Source organism: Ranitomeya variabilis, chromosome 4 (assembly GCF_051348905.1).
Source record: "Ranitomeya variabilis isolate aRanVar5 chromosome 4, aRanVar5.hap1, whole genome shotgun sequence".
NCBI classification, from domain to species: domain Eukaryota; kingdom Metazoa; phylum Chordata; class Amphibia; order Anura; family Dendrobatidae; genus Ranitomeya; species Ranitomeya variabilis.
In genome coordinates, this window is record NC_135235.1 from 483584107 (window position 1) to 483611182 (window position 27076).

At 43.0% G+C, this 27076-nt stretch overlaps 1 protein-coding gene across 1 annotated transcript in view; it reads left to right on the plus strand.

The window, feature by feature from the left end:
* LOC143765342 (fer-1-like protein 4) overlaps window positions 1-27076 on the plus strand; it is a 301433-nt gene that overhangs the window by 92785 nt on the left and 181572 nt on the right. Inside the window, exons 9-17 of the mRNA XM_077251904.1 lie at window positions 216-347; window positions 3575-3637; window positions 7910-7994; window positions 20486-20642; window positions 22623-22806; window positions 22976-23162; window positions 24179-24546; window positions 24705-24813; window positions 25592-25781. Coding sequence (XP_077108019.1) covers window positions 216-347; window positions 3575-3637; window positions 7910-7994; window positions 20486-20642; window positions 22623-22806; window positions 22976-23162; window positions 24179-24546; window positions 24705-24813; window positions 25592-25781 — 1475 coding nt within the window. The remainder of the gene's footprint in view (window positions 1-215; window positions 348-3574; window positions 3638-7909; window positions 7995-20485; window positions 20643-22622; window positions 22807-22975; window positions 23163-24178; window positions 24547-24704; window positions 24814-25591; window positions 25782-27076) is intronic.

A 27076-nucleotide genomic window follows, 5' to 3' on the forward strand; every position in this document is an offset into this window, starting at 1 on the left:
AACATAAACATCACTATATGGGAATTTAGGGGGATGCAGAGTGCTGCTGTTTACCTGGTAGTTTAGGGAATAAGAATTTAACGAAACTGGGTTTTTAGCAAACAAATATAAGTTTTTTTCATAGATCCTTAAATACAGATTTTCTTGAAATTTCAATATCACATCTAAGAATGAACATTATATTATATTGTTGACCATGAGACATCTCTTTCTAGATTGCAGTCACAATCATACAAGCTCAGAAACTTGTTGGCGTTAATATTGATCCAGTCGTTCATGTGAAGGTTGGGGATGAGAAAAAGCACACAGTAACCCAGAAATCAACTAACTGTCCATACTATAACCAGGTGAGTTAGAACTCTTAAAAGCTAGAAAAGTGGATTTTATTGTACTTCTATTCTTATTTAATATCCCCAGCATAATACACCTACTGACACACATTTCTAAGTATGTGAAAATCAATTAAATAGTTTCCAAGTGTTTTTACATCGCCTGAATTGGCAGCAGTGGTTATGTTTGCCTTATAGAAGTGATGTCACTGCCGCAGTCTGCAATTAATCAGTGCGGAGTGCAGTGGCATAGAGTGGATGCTACAGCAGGTGAGCTAACCTCTTTTTGTAATGTTTAACCCTGGGAATACTATAGTCTAGACAAATTATTCCCAGAAGACCTTTGAAGTAATGTTATACCTACTTTTAATTCTACTTTTAGGAATTTTTGATTGGTATTAAAATATTGTGAGTCTCATCATCTGCTGTTATAATTCTTTTCCAGTGTCACATAAAACTGGAGTGATTCCTATAATAATGCATTAGGTATTGTTATTTAATTAATACATTGTCAAGTAGTTCCTAGGTTCCATCTTAATGTTTGTAGTAGACACGGGTAGATCTGCGATGAAATCTAAAGACATATGTGTCCCTGGTCTACAGGGAATGGCCAAGAGCATCGCATGGATGAGTATGTTGGGTCTTAGAATGCTCAGAAGTACTGCAGGCAGCTACATAATCCCGAACATCTTAGTGCACCCTAGACCACCAAAAACAATGAGTGAGAAGATCTGTGGTGGCTTTACTACCAGGATGTCTAGCCAAGACCGAATTGTGATGTTCGCTCAAAATTCTAAGATGGAGGTTCACAGGGACAAACAGTTTACCTGAAGCAATGGCAGCAGTGGTGTCCCCCTGAGCTTCGATGACCTCCTTTTTCAGATGAGAGCATATTGCAGCAATAACTACTCCTTTCTGTAAAATGGGAACTGGTTCGCGAATACTACCTTCCCGGAAAACAATTAGACAGTGCATCCACCATAATGTTTTTATCATCTGGACAATAGGCCACAAAAAAGTTGTATTTGGTAAAAAAAACAATTGCCATCTTTCCTGTCTAGGTGTCTGACATTTAGCTGATTCCAGTTACAAAAGATTTTTGTGATCAGTGATAGCCATGACCAGATTTACTGCCCTCTCCAAAAAATAACGCTTTTCCTCGAAGGCCAGATTTATTGCCAAGATTTCCCTATTACCAATGCCATAATTATTTTCAGCGAATTACAATTTTTGGGAGAAATATGCATACAGACACCATTTACTTGGAGACAAACCCTGTGACAATACAGCCCCAACACTCACCTCTGATGTCTCTACCTCCACAATGAATGGTTGAGTGATGTTTGGCTGTATAAAAATTGGAGCAGAAGCAAAACATCTTTTCAAGATATCAAACGCTTCACAGGCCGGTTTAGATCATTTGGAAACCTCTACTCCTTTCCTGGTCATAGCTGTAAGCGGTTTAACTACTGCCAAAAAGTCTGTGATGAACTTGAGTCGCCCGCCAGGGCCGTGTGGTACTCAGTACAGGGTCCGGTGTTCACAGGGGGATGTCATGGTGGCGACCTGGTCCGTGGCCTTGGGCGCCCATGTAAAAAGGAAATTGAATAAAGTTTGTGTTCATGACGACACCTGTGGTATTTGGTCAGTAGGGACCGACGCTGCTTTAAGGGGCCTCTGAGGTGATTTTATGGCAGCTAGATGGTATAACTTCCCACAGGTGAAGTGTATCCCCAGGGCTCCCGGTGTGTAGATGGAAGATGATGGTGAATAGTGCAGTAAAGAATGAGGACACAGGTTTGCAGTCTCTTTATATTGTTTACTGAAGACTTCAGGCAGCCACAGTCCAGGGTACCAGATCACAGGATAGGCAGAGTCCGGCCAGCTTGGAGGCAAGTTGGGAGTCCCCTTTTCCAGGTGGAGATTAAGAGCCTTCCCTCTAGCGCGGTGGTATTGTAGTCCCTTACTGCCTATGCCTTCGGATAAGGTCCTCATAGTTCTTATCTCTGTCCCCCATATAGGATAGGACAATACATGTATGACAGGTAACTCGAGCCTTTTTACAGGGACTCTTTCACGCCCCGGGCTCTATGTGTTACTGTGTCTTCAGGTGTGTAGGTAACTTGCAATTCAGCTGTCCTGCCGGTCTCTGATGCAAGTCGTAGAGTCCCTTACAACCTCGGTGTGCCGGCTACCGGTTGTCTGCGCTTGGCCAGGGAGACAGTCTGCTCGCTGCTGTCCTCCCCCTGGTGTCCTAGACTGTGCTCCTCTCTCCTACACGCTCACTGCAATATGTTCGGCTTTCGGTGTTGTCTCTGTCCAGGAGCTGCAGCACTTTCTCGTGGCTGCACGGCTCCCCATGCTTTCTTCCTGCCTAAGAACTATCACTTGCAAGGTCAGAAGCAAGGATGAGGGTTCTTATACCTGCTGGGAGTAACAAACTCAGATCAGCTGATACAACCCAAGACAGGAGTTCAAAAAAGCAGCTTAGCCCTTGCAGCACCGAGCAAAGAAAGCTAGAACTGCTAATAGAATGGTAAAACCGTTCTAACTACTGCAGGTGACGCTGAGATTGTCTGACCCCACTATGTCATGGTATTCCTGTGAAAGGTGCGGCATCATTTAGTTAGAGATGCAGAAGGAGTAAAAATGTATTTGGATGTTACTAAAGCCTAATTGAAACACATGGGTGTTAAGAACCTTATTATATCAATAGGCAATGAATGAAATCAAATACTTGACTAAAATAATTCTATTTATTATTACAATAAGGCTAAATGCACATATGTAATAATTAAGATATGAGAAAAATGTGAAACAAAAAATACATTTTGCATATGAAAAGATCAATACTTCACCATTGGTGATGAGCGAATATACTCGTTATTCGAAATTTCTTGAGCACGCTCGGGGGTCCTCCTAGCAACCAGGCAACCCCCACATGTACTTATGCTGGCTAACAGATGTAAATCATTCAGCTACGACAAGAAAAACGAAATCTCCGAGCACTAAAAAATACTTGGAGGACCCCCGAGCATGCTCGAGAAATCTTGAGTAACGAGTATATTCGCTCATCACTAGTCACCATGTAAGACATTTGAGTCTAAAATGTAAACGAAGGAAAAGTTGCTGATTGGAGGAAGCCCAATAACTTGCTTATCTCTACTACTAATTGAAAAGCTTGCTATTCTTAAACTTTTACCTGAGGTTTATAATTCTTAATGTTTTGGGTTTGTTTCCACTAGTATTTTCTGTATGAATTCCTGGAGCCACGTGAGCTTGTGTTTGACAAACTGATAGAGATATCTGTAAGTATTTCTTTACTAATGCATATTTATCCATTAGGCAATTGACTCATATTAAACTTGCAGTTCTGTAAATTTAAATACGGTAATCAATTTTTCTTGACGTAAATGCTCAAATTTAAGTGCACACACATATACCGTATATACTCGAGTATAAGCCGAGATTTTCAGCCCATTTTTTTGGGGCTGAAAGTCCCCCTCTCGGCTTATACTCGAGTCATACCCGGGGGTCGGCAGGGGAGGGGGGGCGGGGGCTATCTATTTATACTCACCTACTGCTGGTGCGGTCCCTGCGCGTCCCTGCTTCTTCCAGCGCTGCGTAGTCTTCCTGTACTGAGCGGCCGCATGGTCCCGCTCATTACAGCAATGAATATGCGGCTCCACCTCCCATAGAGGTGGAGCCGCATATTCATTTCGGTAATGAGCGGTAACTGTGACCACTCAATACAGGAAGAAGATGCAGCGCTGGAAGAAGCAGGGACTGCACAGCACCAGCAGTAGGTGAGTATACAGCGCTGCGCAGCGCTGCGCGATATTTACCGCTCCTCGTTCCAGTGCGGCTCCGTCATCAGCGTCCTCTGGCTGTGACGCTCAGGTCAGAGGGCGCGGTGACGTAGTCAGTGGGCGCCCTCTGCTGAACGTCAGTGCTGAAGAGAGACGGAGCCGCACGAGGAGCAGGTAAATATTGAAAGTGTCGGGGGTCCTGAGCGAAGAGAGGTGAGTATGTGATTTTTTTTTTTATCGCAGCAAAAGCATATGGGGCAGTGACTGTACGGATCATCTGTATGGGGCCATAATGATCATGCTGCACTATAAGGGGCAGTGACTGTACGGAGCATCTGTATGGGGCCATAACGATTGTGCAGCACTATAAGGGGCAGTGACTGTACGGATCATCTGTATGGGGCCATAACGATTGTGCAGCACTATAAGGGGCAGTGACTGTACGGAGCATCTTATGGGGCCATAATGATTGTGCAGCATTATAAGGGGCAGTGATTGTACGGAGCATCTGTATGGGGCCATAATGATTGTGCAGCACTATAAGGGGCAGTGACTGTACGGAGCATCTTATGGGGCCATAACGATTGTGCAGCACTATAAGGGGCAGTGACTGTACCGAGCATCTTATGGGGCCATAACGCTTGTGCAGCATTATAAGGGGCAGTGACTGTACGGAGCATCTGTATGGGGCCATAACGATTGTGCAGCACTATAAGGGGCAGTGACTGTACGGATCATCTTATGGGGCCATAACGCTTGTGCAGCATTATAATGGGGCAAGTGACTGTACGGAGCATCTTATGGGGCCATAACGCTTGTGCAGCACTATATGGGGCAAGTGTCTGTATGGAGCATCTTATGGAGCCATAACGTTTGTGCAGCACTATATAGGGCAAATATCTCTATGGAGCATCTAATGGGGCCCATCAAACTTTATGGAGCATTATATGGGGCTCCTGATTCAATATGGATATTCAAAAACACTTAACCTACTGATGTCTCAATTAATTTTACTTTTATTGGTATCTATTTTTACTTTTGAAATTTACCAGTAGCTGCTGCATTTTCCACCCTAGGCTTACACTCGAGTCATTAAGTTTTCCCAGTTTTTTGTGGCAAAATTAGGGGGGTAGGCTTATACTCGGGTCGGCTTATACTCGAGTATATATGGTATACCATATTCTGTATGCAGAATATACGTGCTCCTCAATATTTAACGCCAACACCAAGAAGGAAAAATCATAGAATTATAGAAATCACACAATAGAAATGGTAATAGACATGTTAATGATATGCAAAAGAACGAAAATTTTCAACACATCTTAATTTACACAGTATTAAGAATGAGCGACACATGCAGAAATATACACACACAGCTTGGCATGGTATCTATGAGGTTATTAAAGTCTGTCTGAGGAATATTCTACCTTGTTGAATGCTCTTTTGCATGTAAATAATCAAGATCCACTGCTGGCTGCTCTCTTTGCAACTGCTGATCAATAACGTACCAAATGTGCTCAGTGGGAGACAAGTCCAGAGATCCTGCAGGCCATGGTAGCACATTTAAGCCATGCAGGCTGCTCACAGTAGCAAAAACAACATTCTGCCTAGTGTTGTCATGTTGACAAATGCTCCAAGGACACTTTAGAGAAATGGCTGTACTACTGGTTCCACCATTAATACAATCGGTGGTGCAAGTAACACTGGACACTCCATACCAAGAATCAAACAGTGTCTACACAAACTATCAGAAGACATTTGCATAAGGCTACGTTCACATTAGCGTTGTGCGACGCAGCGTCGGGCGCCGCTGCGTCGCCGCATGCGTCATGCACCCCTATATTTAACATGGGGGCGCATGGACATGCGTTGCATTTGCGTTTTGTGACGCATGCGTCGCTGCGGCGCACACGTCAGGGCGCACAGGATGCAGCAAGTTGCATTTTTTGTGCGTCCAAAATCAAGCAAAAAAAGGACGCATGCGTCACAAAACGCTGCGTTGTGCATGCGTTCACATTTGCGTTGTGCGTTGCGTCGCCGACGCTGCGGCGCACAACGCAAATGTGAACGTAGCCTAACATTGGCCTACAAGCCAGATGTCCTGCTAAAGTTGTTACATTGAACTCACAGCTCTCAAAAGCTAAAGCAAAACAGCAGACTGGAATGAATGCCAATCCTCTTCAGAGATGAGTCTCACTTTTGTTTTGGATGCAATGATAGCAGGAGAATGGTTTGGAGATCACAGTAAGAACATGACACGAATCCTACTCCTGGGATTACGTCTGGGGCGACATAATATAGCTGGACTCTTGTAGTTTTTATTCCAAATATGCTACAAGCTAGGTGATACATTAATTTAATTGTGGAACCAGTGGTACAGCCATTTCTTCAAAGTATTCCAGGAGTCATTTTTTTACACAACAACACCAGTTGTACAGGGTGGGTCATGTATATGGATACACCTAAATAAAATGGGAATGGTTGGTGATATCAACTTCCTGTTTGTGACACATTAGTACATGGGGGGGAAAACTTTTCACGATGGGTGGTGACCATGGCGGCCATTTTGAAGTCGGCCATTTTGGATCCAACTTTATTTTTTCCAATAGGAAGAGGGTCATGTGACACATCAAACTTATTGAGAATTTCACAAGAAAAACAATGGTGTGCTTGGTTTTAACATAACTTTATTCTTTCATGAGTTATTTACAAGTTACTCTTTGTTTACATCCATTGACATGTCGCAGAGGATAACGCGTGAGGAGCGGAGAGAAATTGTGCTGATGTCTGGTGAATGTAGTACCCGGGTCATTGCAGCAGATTTCAATGCAAGACACCCTACGCAAGAAAACTGTCACCATTCCCATGTTATTTAAGTGTATCCATATAAATGGCCCACCCCAAAAAGTTTGCCTCATCACTGAACATAATGTTCTGTTTAAACTGAGGGCCCTGCTCCAATTTTTGTTTTGCCCATTCTGCAAATTCCGCACACCGATCTGGGTCATCCTTGTTGAGATACTGCAGCAACTGGCTTTTGTAAGGGTGTAATTTGTGAGTAGCTAATATCCGCCGAAGGGATGTTCGACTGATGCCAGATCGACACACTGAATTTGCGGAATGAGCAGAACAAAAATTTGAACAGGACCCTCAGTTTACACAGAACTTTATGTTTAGTGATGAGGCAAACTTTTTTGGGTGGGCCATTTATATGGATACACCTAAATAACATGGGAATGGTGACCGTTTTCTTGCGTAGTGTGTCTTGCATTAAAATCTGCTGCAATGACTCTGGTACTGCGTTCACCAGACATCCACACAATTTCTATCTGCTCCTCACGGGTTAACTTCTGCGACATGTCAATGGCTGTAAACAAAGAGTAACTTGTAAATAACTCATTAAAGAATAAAGTTACATTAAAACGTTAAAACCGAGCACACCATTGTTTTTCTTGTGAAATTCTCAATAAGTTTGATGTGTCATATTACCCTCTTCCCACTGATAAACATAAAGTTGGATCCAAAATGGCCGACTTCAAAATGGCCCCCATGGTAACCACCCATCTTGAAAAGTTTCCCCCTCCCATATACTAATGTGCCACAAACAGGAAGTTGATATCACCAACCATTCCCATTCTATTTAGGTGTATCCATATACATGGCCCACCCTGTAGTTATTTCTGCCATTATTTTGGCTAAATCAAAATTCAGGGTAATATATATATTTGTTTTTTTGTGGCGTAACTATGTAACAATGTTTTTTCTTTGAAGGTTGTTCATGCCAAGAAAATTCCATTTTTTGGTACACGTCTTGGAACATTTAAAATTGATGCAGGAACTGTTTATAACCAACCAGGTACAGACACTTCATACAATTACTAGCTATTATTTCTAGACTTAATAAAGTCTGAATCTGAATGACATATATTGTTCAAACGCAATGTTAATCAACCTTAAATGTAATTTCACTCCTATGGCCTTTGGCTGGAATCTTTATTATTATTATTTATTTATATAGCACCATTAATTCCATGGTGCCGCACATGAAAGGGGTTACATACAGGGTTTTATTTTTATTTTATTATTTATTTTATTATAATGATATTTATAAAATATCATTTCCAGTAAACAAGTTTACAGTGACAGACTGGTACAGAGAGGAGAGGACCCTGTCCTTGAGGACTTACATTCTATGGAATAATGGGGAAGAGACAGAAAGCCGGAGGTGCAGTAGCTCTGACGATGGTGAGGCGGCAGAATGGTTATTGCAGGCTGTAGGCTTTCTTGAAGAGATGGGTTTTCAGGTTCCGTCTGAAGGATCCGAGGGTGGTGGATAGTCGGACGTGTTGAGGCATGGAATTCCAGAGGATGGGGAATATTCGGGAAAAATCTTGGAGGCGGTTGTGTGAGGAACGAATAAGTGTGGAGGAGAGTAGGAGGTCTTGGGAGGATCGGAGATTACGTGAGGTAAGGTATTGGGAGATTAGTTCAGAGATATAGGGAGGAGACAGGTTGTGGATGGCTTTATAGATCAGTGTTAGTAGTTTGAACTGGATTTGTTGGGGAATTGGGAGCCAGTGGAGGGATTTGCAAAGGGGAGAAGCAGGGGAGTAGCGAGGAGAGAGGTGGATTAGCCGGGCAGCAGAGTTGAGGACAGACTGGAGTGGTGCAAGAGAGTTAGCGGGGAGGCCACAGAGGAGGGTGTTGCCGTAGTTGAGGCAGGAGATGATGAGGGCATGCACAAGAGTCTTAGTAGATTGTGGGGTGAGGAAGGGACGGATTCTGGCAATATTTTTGAGTTGGAGGCGACAGGAAGTGGCAAGAGTTTGAACGTGCGGTTTGAAGAACAAGGCAGAGTGGAGAGTTACCCCGAGGCAGCGGATTTCAGGTGCGGGAGAGAACGTGATGCTGTTTACCATAATAGATAGATCAGGTAGGGGGATACGTGAGATGGGGGAAAGATACTTTTGGGGGAAAGATACTTTATATCAAAGTATAGACAGTATTTGAGGATTACTGAATGCAAAGTGTAGCAATTTTGTAAGTTTGGCAAACAGTTTATTTTTATAATAAAAAAACACATACGAATAAGCTGTTTTAACAAAAATAACGTTAACAAAAATAGTATAGTGTCCAGGAGGCACACTATATGGACAAAAATATTAGGACACCTCTTTTAGTCATTGAATTCAGGTTTTTTAATTCAGTCCTATTGCCCCCAGTATATAAAATACAGCTCCTTGCCATGCAGTCTGCCTTTATAAACATTCGTCAAAGAATGGCTCGCGTTCTAAAGAGTTCACAAAATTTGAGCTTAGTCCTGTAATAAGACGCTACTAGTGATGAGTGAATATACTCGTTACTCGAGATTTCCCGAACACGCTCAGGTGTCCTCCGAGTATTTTTTAGTGCTCGGAGATTTAGTTTTCTTCACCGCAGCTGAATGATTTACAGCTATTAGCCAGCTTGATTACATGTGGGGATTCCCTAGCAACCAGGCAACCCCCACATGTACTCAGCCTGGCTAATAGCTGTAAATCATTCAGCTGCAGTGATGAAAACTAAATCTCCGAGCACTAAAACATACTTGGATGACACCCAAGCATGCTCGGAAAATCTCGAGTAACGAGTATATTCACTCATCACTAGTGGCGTCTTATTACAGGACTAAGCTCAAATTTTGTGAACTCTTTAGAACGAGCCATTCTTTGACGAATGTTTATAAAGGCAGACTGCATGGCAAGGATCTGTATTTTAAATACTGGGGGCAATGGGACTGAATTAAAAAACCTGAATTCAATGATTAAAAGAGGTGTCCCAATATTTTTGTCCATATAGTGTGCCTCCTGGACACTATACTATTTTTGTTAACGTTATTTTTGTTAAAAGCGTGCTCGGGAAATCTCGAGTAACGAGTATACTCCCTCATCGCTAGACGCCACCACTGTAACAAGTCAGTTCAGTATATTTATCGCCTCCTAAATATTCCATGATTACCTGTGAGTGATATTATTGGAAAGTGGAAGTGTTTAGAAACTACAGTGATTGCTTTTCAAGGGTTGGCCTAAGACCCTTAGTTCCAGAGAAGGGAAATCTTATACAACAAGCTCACCCAACCATGCTCTTATATACATTGTGTACATTGGGATGCAGTCAAGCTGGAAAGGGCCTGCCCAAAATAGTTCTAACAAATCTAGACGCATACAATTGTCCAAAATGTCTTTGTGTTACCTTGTAACTGTAGGAGCACAACAAGCAGCATCTACAAATATAACCCAGAACTGCAGCAATAATGCAAGAATCTTTGGGCCTGTTACATCAAGGCTGGTATTGTTCACACTGGTCTTGATGTAGGGGTGTACTGAAGTCAGACATGCCTGATTCATAAAGAGGTGTCATGTCGGACGCTGTTCAGACCAGGTCGTCCGACAGACAGCGGTAATTCCGCTTTTGACCACTATTTGCTCATTGGCGTCTGCTAGATTTTATCTAGCTGTTCCGGGGTTAATTGACCTAATCCTCGGATTGGAAGCTGGGCCATGCCCATTGCCTTTAAATAGTTCTCCTGTTCATTGGGCATCACCGATTATAGCTTCTGTCTTGTGCGTTGTTATCTCGGTCTGGAGTGGAGAGCTGATTGTTGGAGATTCGTTGCTGGTGGTGTATTTTCCTCTGTCTTATTTACTCCTTCCTATATTTGTATTTATTTTGCCCTGCACATTTATAGTGTATTCCTGAGTGACTGCGGCGTGGTGTATATTTTCCTTTATCCTTGTCTGTGCTAACTGTGGGTATTGGAATATAACCTCTGCACTGGGTGGAGGGCGGAGGTATCAGCCTAGGGTTAAAACAGGAGTTAGGGCGAGGGTCGAGGCCTGGACATGCACACCATCAGTGTAAACTCCAGGTAGAGGGTCAGTCAGGATTTCCCTAGTCTGAGGGAAACTGCAGGGGCCCGGGTTTTTAGCTCGCTCACCTAGTCTCCCCGTGACATTATAATCGGCCAAACAACAACAACAAAAAAAGGGGTTTCTTTTTTTTGTGTTTTGTCATGGATCCCATGACTTCCATAACCCGCCAGTTGGAGGCGCTGTCCCTACAGGTCACTGAGTTGAGGGGGGCAGTGCAGCAACAGGGACTAGCAGTATCTAATGTGCAGGCTGGAGCGACAGGAAGAGTTGCTGAGCCTAAATTTCCTTTGCCTGAAAGATTTACTGGGGAACGCAGTAAATTTGTTTCTTTTCGTGAAGCTTGCAAACTATTTTTCCGCATTCGCCCGATCTCCTCGAGTAATGAGGCTCAGTGTGTGGGCCTGGTGTTGTCATTGTTAAGCGGGGATCCCCAAGCATGGGCGTTTTCTTTGCCATCTGATTCTGTTGCATTTGACTCTGTGGAGAGTTTTTTTTCTTCTCTTGGGATAATCTACGATGAACCTGACAGAATGGCTCTAGCAGAATCTAAGATACGCACTATTCGCCAGTGGGAGCGAGTTGCAGAGGATTACTGTTCTGAATTTCGTCGCTGGGCAATCGATACACAATGGAATGATCCAGCATTGCGGAGTCAGTTTATACATGGGATTTCTGGAAGGGTTAAAAAAGCTCTTCTGATGTACGAGACTCCTGCTTCTCTAGATTCCGCCATGAGTCTGGTTGTCCGCATTGATCGCCGTTTGCGTCAGGGGGAGCATGAGACGCCGCCTGTGGGAGAAGGTTTAGGTTCACGTGAGGTTGCTGCAGGTGAGCCCACGGAACCTATGCAAATCGCAGGGGTATCACATGTTAAGAATCGAGCCCCTGAGCTCAGGAAGCAGGGAGCCTGTTTTTACTGTGGTAAAACTGGTCATTTTATTAACATCTGTCCTCTGCTGTCTAAGAAAAATGCAACAGCGGAAAACTTCTAAGTTCAGATGGTGTGGAGGAGACCAATCTGAGCTTATGTATATCCTCCATGGTGGTTTCTCAATGCATGCTCCCTGCTAAGGTTTTTCTTGCTGGCAGTGAGCTGCCAATTACTGTTTTTGTGGATAGTGGTTCAGCCACAAATCTCATTGATGAGGAGTTTGCGCGCACAGCAGGTTTTAGGATTGAAAAACTGTCTCATCCTATCCGCGTGGTCACCATCAATGCTGCTCCTCTCTCTCAGGGGGAGATTACTGAATTTGTGGCTGAGGTGAAACTCCACATAGGAGTTCTACATTCCGAGTGGGTTACATGTAAGGTGCTCAGGAATCTTCCTGCTCAGGTGGTTTTGGGTTTTCCTTGGTGGTCAACCCGGTAATTGACTGGAAAACTCAGGACATAATTCGGTGGAGCGAGTTCTGCCAGGAGAATTGCCTGGCCACATGTGTGGCTGCGGTGACTTCAAGCGTTCCGGAGTCACTTCTGGATTTTGTGGATGTGTTCTCTGAGAAGGGTTGTTCAGAGTTGCCGCCACATGGTCCTTATGACTGTTCTATCAGGTTTAAACCAGGGGCCAAATTGCCTAAAGCTAGGATGTTTAACATCTCAGGTCCGGAGAGACAAGCGTTAAAAGATTACATTGCTGAAAGCTTGAGCAAAGGGCACATCAGGCCTACACCCTCGCCGGTGGCAGCAGGGTTCTTCTTCGTGAAGAAGAAAGATGGCGGATTACGCCCGTGTTTGGATTTCAGGGAGTTGAACCAGATTATGGTTCGTGATCCATTCCCTATGCCTCTGATACCAGATTTGTTCAACCAGGTGGCAGGTGCTAAGTGGTTTACCAAGCTTGACCTCAGGGGGGCGTACAACCTCATAAGAGTCCGTCAAGGTGATGAGTGGAAGACGGCTTTTAATACCCCTGAGGGTCATTTTGAAAATTTGGTGATGCCGTTTGGGTTGACTAACGCACCTGCAGTGTTCCAACATTTCATCAATGATGTGTTCTCGCATGTTTTGGGGAAATTCGTTATCGTGTATCTAGACATCCTCATATATTCTTGTGACCGTGATGCTCATTTAGATCATGTCAGGCAGGTGTTACAGCTTCTCAGAGAGAATAAGCTGTATGCTAAACTTGAGAAATGTGTATTTTCTGTTCAAGAGTTGCCTTTCTTGGGTTATATTGTGTCTGCTTCTGGGTTTAAAATGGACGCCGCTAAGGTGCAGGCGGTGCTGCATTGGGAACGTCCTGATAACCTGAAAGCACTTCAGCGGTTCCTTGGGTTTTCTAACTACTATAGGAAATTTATGAAGGATTTTTCCATCATTGCTAAACCGCTAACTGACATGACTAAAAAGGGTACCAATTTCTCCGTTTGGCCTGAGGCTGCTGTGCGCTCATTTGAATTTCTTAAGAACAGTTTTGTTTCGGCCCCCATTCTTGTGCAGCCAGACGTGTCGAAGCCTTTTGTTGTGGAGGTCGATGCGTCTGAGGTTGGTGTGGGGGAGGTACTATCTCAAGGCTCATCTTTGAGTAGTTTGCGTCCGTGCGCCTATTTCTCCAAGAAACTGTCGTCCGCCGAACGTAACTACGATATCGGCAACAGGGAGTTGTTGGCTATTAAGTTGGCCTTTGAGGAATGGCGACACTTTTTGGAGGGGTCGGTACATCAGGTTACTGTTATTACCGATCATAAGAATCTGCTGTATTTGGAGTCAGCAAAGCGTCTGTCCCCCAGGCAGGCTCGCTGGGCATTGTTTTTCACGCGGTTCAATTTTGTGGTCACTTACAGACCGGGGTCTAAAAACACTAAGGCGGATGCTCTGTCCAGGTGTTTTCCGGGGGGAGAACCTCGGGAGGATCCAGTACCCATCCTCCAAAAGGGTGTTGTGGTTTCGGCTCTCACTACTGAGGTTGAGGCTGAGATTGCCGAGGCTCAGGAGGAGGTACCATCTGAGCTTCCCGTCAACAAATCTTTTGTACCGCTTCATCTCCGCCTAAAGGTTTTCGCGGAGCATCATGATACTGTCCTGGCTGGCCACCCAGGGGTTAGAGGTACCTTGGAGTTGGTGTCACGTCGGTTTTGGTGGCCCAAGATCCTACAGGACGTGGTCTCATACGTGTCAGCTTGTACCACGTGCGCTAGGGCTAAGACGCCTCGCTCCCGTCCTGTTGGCACACTACTTCCTCTTGAGGTACCTAGTAAGCCTTGGATGGAAATCTCCATGGATTTCATCACTGATTTGCCCTCATCAGCTGGGAACACGGTCATCTTGGTGATTGTTGATCGGTTTTCTAAAATGTCGCACTTTGTGTCTTTGCCTTCGTTGCCTAACGCTCAGGTATTTGTGCAGGAGGTGGTCAGACTTCATGGGGTTCCGTCTGACATCATGTCTGATAGGGGGTCTCAGTTTGTGGCAAAATTTTGGAGAGCATTTTGCTCACGGCTGGGGATCAAGTTATCTCATTCTTCGGCGTTTCATCCTCAGTCAAATGGTCAGACTGAGCGTTTGAACCAAAATTTGGAACAGTACTTACGCTGCTTTGTCTCTGATAATCAGGAGGAGTGGTCTACCTTTCTTCCTTTGGCTGAGTTTGCCATTAATAATCACCGCCAGGAGTCATCTGGGGAGTCTCCGTTTTTTTGTGTTTACGGGCTACATCCTCAATTTTGTACCTTGAGTCAGAGGGGCTCTTCCGGCGTTCCGGAGGAGGACCAGTTGGGGACACAATTGTCATCAGTCTGGAGGAGAGTTAAGCAGCGCCTGTTGAGTGTGGGTGCTAGGTACAAGCGTGTGGCTGACAGTAGGCGTGTGCCAGGTCCGGACCTGAGTGTGGATGACTGGGTGTGGTTATCCACAAAAAACATAAGACTCAAAATACCGTCCCTTAAATTGGGTCCACGGTTTATTGGTCCATTTAGGGTCACCGCCGTCATTAACCCAGTAGCGTACCGATTGGAGCTCCCTACAGTGTATAAGATACACAACGTGTTCCACAGTTCTCTTCTAAAGAAGGTGGTGGGTTCTGTGGACGCAGCGCCTATGCCACCTCCAGTCTTGGTGGATGGTAATTTGGAGTTTGAAGTCTCCAAGGTGGTTGACTCTCGTGTAGTGCGTCACACTTTACAGTACTTGATACACTGGCGTGGTTATGGGCCTGAGGAGAGGTCCTGGGTACCAGCCTCGGACATTCATGCGGATCGGCTGGTCAGGTTTTTTCATCGTCGCCATCCAGACAAGCCGGGTCCTATAAGCCGTGAGGGCCCTGGGGTCCCTCGTAGAAGGCGGGGTACTGTCATGTCGGACACTGTTCAGACCAGGTCGTCCGACAGACAGCGGTAATTCCACTTTTGACCACTATTTGCTCATTGGCTTCTGCTAGATTTTATCTAGCTGTTCCGGGGTTAATTGACCTAATCCTCGGATTGGAAGCTGGGCCATGCCCATTGCCTTTAAATAGTTCTCCTGTTCATTGGGCATCACCGATTATAGCTTCTGTCTTGTGCGTTGTTATCTCGGTCTGGAGTGGAGAGCTGGTTGTTGGAGATTCGTTGCTGGTGGTGTATTTTCCTCTGTCTTATTTACTCCTTCCTATATTTGTATTTATTTTGCCCTGCACATTTATAGTGTATTCCTGAGTGACTGCGGCGTGGTGTATATTTTCCTTTATCCTTGTCTGTGCTAACTGTGGGTATTGGAATATAACCTCTTCACTGGGTGGAGGGTTGAGGTATCAGCCTAGGGTTAAAACAGGAGTTAGGGCGAGGGTCGAGGCCTGGACATGCACACCATCAGTGTAAACTCCAGGTAGAGGGTCAGTCAGGATTTCCCTAGTCTGAGGGAAACTGCAGGGGCCCGGGTTTTTAGCTAGCTCACCTAGTCTCCCCGTGACAAGAGGCCTATTCCTCTTCATGAATCATGAATGTCGGATGAGTAGCATGCACCTCTGTGTGCACCTAGCTACAAATTCTACTCCTGCCCCTGCCGGAGTAATGTTTGTGGCATAGCAAATGCTGCCACACATCATGAACTTGATGAGAAGTGGTTCATTTGCCCCCGTACCACCGCGGTTCTGCTCATTTTGTTGGAGCTGGGTGAAAATGGTGTAAAAACGGTAAAAGTAACATAGTTTTAGCGCAGCTTCCAGTTGCGCCAAAATTATGTGACGTTTCAAGACTTTATATGCAATAATATTGGCCATCGTTGATAAATCTTGCCCCTTGTCTTTATGGTATCAGTAAACATGGAGATATACATCATCGTCACAAAACACTTTAAATAGTAAACCCTTAAAGGTATTTTTTTGTGTTTGCTGTTTGGGAATAACCACTCATCTGCCTTCTAACTTGTAATTGACCATTGGGGCTGCAGCATGGCTGTGCCAGTGGCCCAAACTATGTGCTCTACTTTCTTGCTAGCAGAGGAAGTGTTACCTTTGCAGCATCAGAGGAGCACTGAAGCGGGCCAGAATTAGAGATATGGCCAGCTTCCAAGAAAAGCTTGCCAGCTCTAAAGAAAAGAGCTTGCAGGCATTCACTCCTTGCCTAGGAAACAAGCAGCTTCTGATACACAGCCCTGGTGGTCTGTAACCTATACAGCGAGCAGTACCCTATAGAATACTTGTAAGGGCAGGAGTACTGGGGACACAAGGTCATATAGTTGGCAGCATTGATTTCTAACCATCTCCTAATGGACATGATGCAAGGATCACTGACTGACCCAGTTGTCCTGATACCAAATATTGAGGTGAGATCTTACTAATTTGCATTTTTAAACACTTATTGAAAGAACTTGGTGATGTGATTTAATTTTTCATACCGTGTTATGCACCATAATTGTATGAGGATGATTAAATGAATTGTCAGTTTGCTATTAGGGGTATGGCTGTATGTTTGACATTATTTCCAACTGTTGGATTCTGCATAACCCCATGGTTATTTATATATCTATTTTTGAATACACTGTATATAGGGGTATTATAATTTCAGTATTTTTGCACAACCCCTCTTTGTCAAAAAAATACCCAGTGTTCAACTATTAGGTTTTGGGATTACTACTCTTCCAGGTTATAAATAGATATTGGCACAATTGCATTTCATATGTCAATGGGACGTTTTTCATCCACCTATTGATGCCTTATTTTTAAATTAACCATGGTAGTGTTATAAACAACAATATAGACATTACACTAAGGCTGGACGATTTCCTTGATACACATAACATTGCGGTTTATAGTTAAATTAGTGACGAAATGTACAATTGGTGGAGAAAGGTTGAACTTGATGGACTAGATCTTTTTCCAACCTATGTAACTACTGTATGTAACTAACTATGTAACAATGATTTGGTCTCTACATAGATAATTTTAAAATGTCTAAAAAAGGTTAGATTTTAATGGAATGCTTTGTTGCTGTATATACCTTTAATGGTGAGACTAACCAACTATTTTGGTAGTTTGTTGCTTTTGTTATATGACATGAGACAGTAGAAGTGTAAAATGCGCGGGCGGTGCCAAGATGAGATAAGTGTTTCCTTATGTTTTTCTGTAAATGACCTGTGGCCAGTGGCAGCCCATGCAGCTGATGTGGGGCCCATAGATAGAAGAAGATATTCCTGGCTTATCCTATTCATTTGATACTGTGTGGTGAACATGTAAGGTGCCCGAGCTAGGTAGTCGTGTGTGAACTGGTGCCTCTGCTTGCTCTGGCACCCTACAGACAAAACATTTTCCAGTCTCAGTATGCTGCTGTGTGTGGGGTTAATCACACTTACTTGTGGCCAATAAGCCTCCACTGGCCCTAGGCTTTCATTTTCCAGAACCTTCACAGCACACAATCCAGGGGACATTAAACTTGTTAAAACAGTCAAACGTTTACTGTGCAGCTTTTGGTCATTACAATCAGGCATATAGGATAAGGCCCAACAGCTTAGTCTTTGCAACAGGTACAGGACTTAACTTCAGCCCCAGTTCTCGGTAAGGGTAGAGCATTCCTTTAGCTAACTCTACTAGTACTAGAAATTCTTCACCACAAACAGTGCACCCAGATTCCATCACCTCCCACCTCTGAGAGTTTGAGTCCATCTTTTCCTGCAGCTGTCAGGCTTAGTGCGCTCAAAGGCCCAGATGTCTATCTCGAGGTTCCTAGGCCAACAGATGAACTCGTATGGAAGGGTTCTTTGGAAATCCACTGGCTTACGCTGTGCCTAGCAACCTATCGCCTGTGACCAATGCTGTCACTTCATCACCCTTTCTGTAACTGAGCTCAACACTTCCTGAACTTGGTACAAACTCTCAGCTCCCCCCCCTAATCTGGGCCAGCCACTACACTTAACCCTGGGCAGACTAGACTGCAGCCCCAGAGGGTTTTACCTTCAGGTAACATACATCAATAGAAAATACAGTACAGACCAAAAGTTTGGACACACCTTCTCATTTAAAGATTTTTCTGTATTTTCATGACTATGAAAATTGTACATTCACACTGAAGGCATCAAAACTATGAATTAACACATGTGGAATTATATACTCAACAAAAAAGTGTGAAACAACTGAAATTATGTCTTATATTCTAGGTTCTTCAAAGTAGCCACCTTTTGCTTTGATGACTGCTTTGCACACTCTTGGCATTCTCTTGATGAGCTTCAAGAGGTAGTCACCGGGAATGGTCTTCCAACAATCTTGAAGGAGTTCCCAGAGATACTTAGCACTTGTTGGCCCTTTTGCCTTCACTCTGCGGTCCAGCTCACCCCAAACCATCGTGATTGGGTTCAGGTTTGGTGACTGTGGAGGCCAGGTCATCTGGCGTAGCACCCCATCACTCTCCTTCTTGGTCAAATAGCCCCTACACAGCCTGGAGGTGTGTTTGGAGTCATTGCCCTGTTGAAAAATAAATGATGGTCCTACTAAAAGCAAACCGGATGGAATAGCATGCTGCTGCAAGATGCTGTGGTAGCCATGCTGGTTCAGTATGCCTTAAATTTTGAATAAACCCCCAACAATGTCACCAGCAAAGCACCCCCACACCATCACACCTGCTCCTCCATGCTTCATGGTGGGAACCAGGCATGTAGAGTTCATCTGTTCACCTTTTCTGCGTCGCACAAAGACACGGTGGTTGGAACCAAAGATCTCAAATTTCGACTCATCAGACCAAAGCACAGATTTACACTGGACTAATGTCCATTCCTTGTGTTCTTTAGCCCAAACAAGTCTCTTATGCTTGTTGTCCTTAGCAGTGGTTTCCTAGCAGCTATTTTACCATGAAGCCCTGCTGCACAAAATCTCCTTTTAACAGTTGTTGTAGAGATGTGTCTGCTGCTAGAACTCTGTGTGGCATTGACCTGGTCTCTAATCTGAGCTGCTGTTAACCTGCGATTTCTGAGGCTGGTGACTCGGATAAACTTATCCTCAGAAGCAGAGGTGACTCTTGGTCTTCCTTTCCTGGGGCAATCCTCATGTGAGCCAGTTTCTTTGTAGTACTTGATGGTTTTTGCCACTGCAGTTGGGGACACTTTCAAAGTTTTCCCAATTTTTCGGACTGATTGACCTTCATTTCTTAAAGTAATGATGGCCACTCGTTTTTCTTTACTTAGCTGCTTTTTTCTTGCCACAATACAAATTCTAACAGTCTATTCAGTAGGACTATCAGCTGTGTATCCACCAGACTTCTGCGCAATACTACTGATAGTCCCAATCCCATTTATAAGGCAAGAAATCCCACTTACTAATCCTGACAGGGCACACCTGTGAAGTGAAAACCATTCCCGGTGACTACCTCTTGAAGCTCATCTAGAGAATGCCAAGAGTGTGCAAAGCAGTCATCAAAGCAAAACGTGGCTACTTTGAAGAACCTAGAATATAAGACATAATTTCAGTTGTTTCACACTTTTTTGTTAAGTATATAATTCCACATGTGTTAATTCATAATTTTGATGCCTTCAGTGTGAATGTACAATTTTCATAGTCGTGAAAATACAGAAAAATCTTTAAATGAGAAGGTGTGTCCAAACTTTTGGTCTGTACTGTACATTTAACCACTTGGAATGTAAAAGAGTAGAACATCACCTCCACTACTTTTGCAAACACCTGTGCAGATCTTCCCAGGACCTGCACACTTAGCAATCCAGTGAGTGAAAAATTGGCCCAAAGGTCAGGGAAAGAGCTTGGATGTGAAATACGACTGTCTTCAGTGCTGGGGTTTAAAGGGAAGCCCAGTTTGATCTTTGCTATCTTTTCTTTATTCACTATTACTGCTTAGTACCTACAATCCTTCATTTTCACTGGCAGTCACAGGTCACGTCTGTAGTCGTGTCATTTCTAGCACTCACACAGCATAAATTGACAGGTGTCCTTTAAAAAATGACCTAAATGATAGCAATTTCTACTTCCTTGAAAGCTTTCCTTTTAACAGTATAACTTCTTCATGTTTTTTGTTCCTCCAAGATCACAGATTTCTGCAGAAATGGGCAGTTATTACAGATCCAAAGGACACCCGAGCAGGCATAAAAGGCTTTGTAAAATGCAACTTGTCTGTAGTTACAAGGGGAGATCCCATGATGGCGCCTCCATCTACTAGCAGCCAGAATGATGATGTGGAAAAGTAAGTGTCATTTATAGATACCTCATTAACCATAAGAAATCATCTTGGGTTACTACAATAACTACGTAAGATTTTCTGTTGCTTGTAAGAACAATTTGTCTAGTTTAGCTAAATAGTAACTTTAAAATGTCTCTCTCTAGAAACGTGACATATCCAATTTTTTTATGGAGAGTAAATGGTGAACTATAAATCTGTCAAATATGTTAATAAGTATGTAATAATAATATTTTTGAGTGTATCAAACATCAGGTCATTTACATTTCATTTTCATGAGTTAAACTTATGCCTAAGGTTTTCTTGGGGATGTTACACTGAAGACTTTCAAAGTTTTATCAGTAGAGTTCCACCCCAACGACTCCAATGGGTCAGAAGAAGGAAGAACTCCCCTTCTGGGATGTTGCTTTGAATGCTTTTCCTTACTTAGAACATGTTATCAAAGTTCGTGTAATGTCCGTGGCCCAAGGAGAGCCTATAAGTGTCATGTCGGACGCTGTTCAGACCAGGTCGTTCGACAGACAGCGGTAATTCCGCTTTTGACCACTATTTGCTCATTGGCGTTGGCTAGATTTTATCTAGCTGTTCTGGGGTTAATTTACCTGATCCTCGGATTGGAAGCTGGGCCATGCCCATTGCCTTTAAATAGTTCTCCTGATCATTGGGCGTCACCGATTATAGCTTCTGTCTTGTGCGTTGTTATCTCAGTCTGGAGTGGAGAGCTGGTTGTTGGAGATTTGTTGCTGGTTGTGTATTTTCCTTAGTCTTATTTACTCCTTCCTATATTTGTATTTATTTTGCCCTGCACATTTATAGTGTATTCCTGAGTGACTGCGGCGTGGTGTATATTTTCCTTTATCCTTGTCTGTGCTAACTGTGGGTATTGGTGTATTATCTCTTCACTGGGTGGTGGGCGGTTGGTTTCAGCCTAGGGTTGAAACAGGAGATAGGGCAAGGGTCGAGGCCTGGACATGCACACCATCAGTGTAAACTCCAAGTAGAGGGTCAGTCAGGATTTCCCTAGTCTGAGGGAAATTGCAGGGGCCCGGGTTATTAGCTCTAGCTCACCTAGTCTCCCCGTGACAGTAAGGGTATGACTAGGTGAACACCTCACTCTTTTCTAGAGACTCTGATTGTGGAGTTAGACTTGGCTCCCAATGGATGCCAGGTGCTACTCCAGGGCAGACCTCGGACACACGGCAATTGACCCCCAAAGGGGCAGAAAAATGGAATGGCCAAGAATGTACAGACTTGTTACAGGCAAACACGGCAGGAATACTGGAAGACAAGACAGGGGCAGGCAGGTATGACTAGTACACAGACTGGCATGGCAGGTGCAGGCAGGTACAGCTGGTATGCAAATTGGCACAGCAGGTGTGGGCAGGTACGGCTGGAAGGCAAAAGCAGGGACAAGCAGGAATGAGCAAAGCAAGCAGGTAGAGGCAGGTACTAGTGGGAACTAGCAGGTACTGGCGGGTACATACAGACAAGGACCTAGCAAGCGTGCAGACTTACTGACTAAACACATTGCTCAGGCACCTTCCATCAGGTAGAGATGCCTTAAATAATAATAAAGGTCTCCCAGCCACTGGCTGGGGATACTTTGGGATGGCGCTCGCTGTCTCTTTTGGCAGCAGCAGGAGGAGCATAAAGTACGGTGCAGGTGCCGTAGCAGTGAGTGAGTTGGTATCCCTGCCGGGGGAGGGAGGAAGAGTGCAGGGACACCGTGACTACAGTTTCATTGATGGGGAACTACCCTCATGATCCCTATGGGCCAGTAGAAGGAAGAGAATGGTACTCCCTTTCTGGGATCATTCATTGAAAGCTTATCGTTAGAATATGTTATTGGTGGGAATCCACTCCCATGGACCAGAAGAAGAAATAGACGGTGGCATTCCCTTCTGCAGCTCCTTCACAGTCCCTGACATAATGCTTTCCATACTTGTGTAAATTGTACAAACATTGTACTTGCATTTTTTCCACCAGGAATTTGCTGCTTCCCAAAAGGATTCCGGCAGAAAGGCCTTGGTCAAGATTAAGTGTTAAAATCTACAAGGCAGAAGGCCTACCCAGTATGAATGAGGGCATTATGGGAAGCTTCTCTAAAATGATGGGAGATAAAAAAGTGTTCATTGATCCCTACGTTCAAGTTATTTTTTCTGGACAGCAGGTATATAAACATTACATTTATGATGACTAATCTTAATATATCTTGATACCGAACTCTGAAAAACACATTTTGGGGTTGTCTACCGTCAATGGACCATAGTATGTCAGCATCTGACATAATACATTCAATTCTAGTGTTTCATTGGTAATTTTTTTGTTTTACATTTTAGGGAGAGACCTCAGTGGAAAGTGACACCAATGAACCAGAATGGAATGAGCAAATCAGCTTCATTGAGCTTTTCCCACCTCTTGTTCGTAAAATAAAGGTTCAGGTCCTAGATGACGCTCATATTGGAGATGTTGCTTTGGCCACTCATTATATTGATCTTCAGCAAATATCAGACCCAAGCAAAAATGGTGAGACTGGGAAAATCTGTGAAATGTAACTTACATAAAATGTATGTACAATAATTTCATGTAGATTTTAGTTATTGCCAAAAGTTAGTTTTGTACATGGCCACAGGACTATGATAATGCACTTTTGGCAGGACATAATGTGCCACTTTAGAATGTGTTGTAAAATGAAAAAAAAGAATAATGATTAATGTGGCCAATTTAAAAACGAGAATGGCTTTGTTGCCCATCATTTTGTATGCTATTTCTGATTGTCGCACAGTAGCAAAAATTATTGATTTAAAGTTAAGTATTTCTAAACTGTATGATCAGAATGACAATATAACAATTATAGATTTTTTTCAATATTGATAAGTACAAGCAATATTTGATAATAGAAATCTAATTCTAGTGTACTCTATGATCATCCAAACATTTTAAGGGTATCTGTCTGTTTTTGCAACCCCATCGGAAAGCATTAGCGATATATCATTTACTGGGCTGCTTTCTGTGGTTTTGATAAAATCACTGTTTTATCTGCTGCAGAAATACCAGCTCTGTATAACCCCGCCCACACCACTGATTGGCCATTCAGTGTTGGGGTCATTGTTAAAAAAAGCTCATGAATATGGAGGACTACATGGCAGCTGATTTACTAGTCCTCTAATGATAAGATCCTGTTACTAAACTGTGATTTTATAAAAACTACAGCAAGCAACCCAGTAAGTCACAAATCACTGGATTCAGGGTCTCTGTTATCACATCATACTGGTCTCAGATTAGGTGTCAAAACCTGCTAACAGATTCCCCTTAAGCCTCTGATATTGAAGATCTGCAGGTTCTTGGGCCTGACAGCCACTGATCAAATACTAAGGATATTCCATCAATTTGCTAATACTGGAAAACCCTTTTAAATCATCATAATGTCTGAAACTGTCTAAACAAAACAAAATTACATTCCATTTCCAAACATTTATAATTAACTATTACGTATCATCCTCACAAATGTAGGTATTAAATCTACAATTTGTTATTTTTAGCTGGCTTTAACCCAACATTTGGCCCAGCTTGGGTCAACCTTTATGGCTCTCCACAAAATTACACCTTGAGAGATGTGCACAAGGATTTGAATGAAGGTCTTGGTGAAGGAATATTCTATCGAGGTCGTATTCTCATGGCTGTGACTCTAGAGATTTTTACCAACAACAATATCCAGGAAAAGAAACCGCTACAAGCTCTTAAAAATGCATTCAGTAAGCTGAAAATGAAAAAGAAAAGCAAAAAGTCAAAGGAAAAAGAGAAAGAAAGTGTGGCTGCTGAGAGTGCTGAAGGAGGAGAAGAGGAGGAGAACAAAGAGCAGCCTAATGCAGTCAAAGTAGAAGTGGATGACATTCTTCCCCTGCCAGAGGTACGTGAGAGGACAACGCTCAAACTTTAGGTTTTTCAAGATTCATCTTGTTAGAGGACCCCAAAGGCCTAATGCTACTTCTGGCTAAGATTTGGTGTCTTATCAACTTATCGAACATAATGGTTCTGTCTAAATTGTTCATGTCTATTGTTCTGTAGAATGCACTGGGTGTTAAGGAAGAATTCCTTCTGTTTGGAGTACTATTCGAAGTGACAATGATTGACCCAACTATTGGGAATAAACCTGTGAAATTTGAAATTTCCATAGGTAAGTCTTTAGGCTGTTGCCAATATTCCGGCATTTTTTTATATCAATTTAAAGAAATTCTTAGAGGTTGATGAAACTTAGAATTTGTGTTTCTGATCAAAGGATACAGTAGAACAACTCTACTAGACGAAATGTTCAGATCCACGATTATGTATCTGTGTCACTTAGGGTTAGATGATGTTAGAGCAAGCAGCTAAACCAAACCATTTACCTGTAACTGGAAGATACTGTCTTTAAAGGGTTTTCACTACTACTATATTTGATGACCTATCATAAGGATAGGTCATTGGCATCAGATCAGTGGGGGGTCAAACACTTGGCACCACCACCGATCAGCTGCCAGCAGTGGCCGGATGTAAGCGGTATATGGAACTGAGCAGCACAGCTCCGTCACACTGATGGTTACTGAAATGTAACACAGATCAGCTCCTATTATTAAAGTAGGAGCTAATCTGCAGTACCCTGATAATGCACTGTTTGCATCCAGCAGCTACCAGAGATGGTGGCAAATGATAGGAAGTGAAGGAGTGGCAGGTATTAGACCCCAACCGATCTTATATTGACCAGCTATCCTGAGAATAGGCCATCTCTATTATAGTAGGGTTGGAAAACCCTTTTACTTCTGTGGTTGACCCGTAAATTCATGCTGGCATCCCACCCAGCAGTTTATAAGAGTATGTACCTATAGTATATTCAGATGCCTATTACCAGTACAGGTTCTTTTAACAGTATATTTTATTATGTCTACCTAATTCATTTTTCTACTCCTACTATATAGGAAACTATGGAAAAACAGCAGAAATAATCACAAAACCATCTAAAAAGAAAGGTGATGCAGTCCCGGAAGAGCGTCAGGGTCTGCTTGATGCAGGTTCAGAAGATGAACTTGAGGACGACCCAATTAATACTGAGCAAAGTTTCAAGTCGTTATCCCCTCCTAAGAAGCCAGAACGTACAGAACCAGACGAGTAATATAAGCTTAAAATTCCTGATATACTAACCCACAAAAATCCTTCATCTGCTCCTCGCCCCATGCAAATGCATGCTCAGCTCATCTGAGCATGCATGGGTACTAAATTTGGAGAGACATTTACATTTTCACCTGACATCTCTAGCAGTGTCTTAACTTCCTTGACAACAAAGTATAGGGTGTAAAAATTCAACGTCTCCAATCCTTTACCGCCAACATCATCTGTTCGGGAGAGTTGGAAGTGGGGATCCACATAAGGTAGTCGACCAATCTCGCAGATATTAGTGGATTTCAACAACCTTTCTCCATTGCGTATGCGCACTTGTTGTACCTGTAAGAAACCATTTCATATTAGGGAACTGCAGGGTATTTGCATAGGATTACTGACTGGGGTCCGGAAAACTTTCTGCCACGATAATTATATTTTTTATTATGTAGCTGGAGTTCTCATTGAATCTAAAAAATTGACAAATATGTCTGGTTTGAGCATAGTAACAACTGTTATTAAAAAGCAAATGGGTAGAAACTGTTTAGCTATGCGTTGGTATCTAAAATATCAAATTGGGAACTTAACCCCTTCATGACCTTGAACGTAGAGATCATAATTTCTGGTTCACATAGCTGTGCTGTAGCCCTGCTATGTGTAGCACAGGCAATTGAATGATCGCTGCTTCCAGTCTCCTAAGAGAACTATTGAAGTCAGTAAAAAAAAAGTTTAAATAAATATTAAAAATAAAAAACCCACAAAACTTCAAATCACTCCCCTTGTGCCCCGTTCAAAATAAAACAATAAAAAGCCCACGCATATATGTTATTGCTGCTTGCAGAAATGTCCGGTCTATCAAAATATAAAGAAAATTAATCAGATCGGTAAATGGCAGAACAAGAAAAAAATCGAAACTCCAGAATTAAATTTTTTAGCTGCCAAAACATTGCAATGAAATGCAATAACAGGTGATCAAAAGATCATGTCTACCCCAAAATGGTATTAATAAAAACATCAGCTCGGCATGCAAAAACTAAGCCATAACTTAGCCTCAGATCCTGAAAAATAGAGATGCTACGAGTCTCGGAAAATGGCGACATATGCAATTTTTGTTTCTTATAAATTTTGGAATTTTTTTGCCACTTAAATAAAAAAGAACTTATGCATGTTTGGTGTCTGTGCACTCATACTGACCTAGGGAATCATATTTCCAGGTCAGATTTAGCATTTAGTGAACATGGTAAGTAAAAAAAACCCAAAAAACAATTGTGGAACTGCACTTTTTTTTTGCAATTTCACCGCCTTTG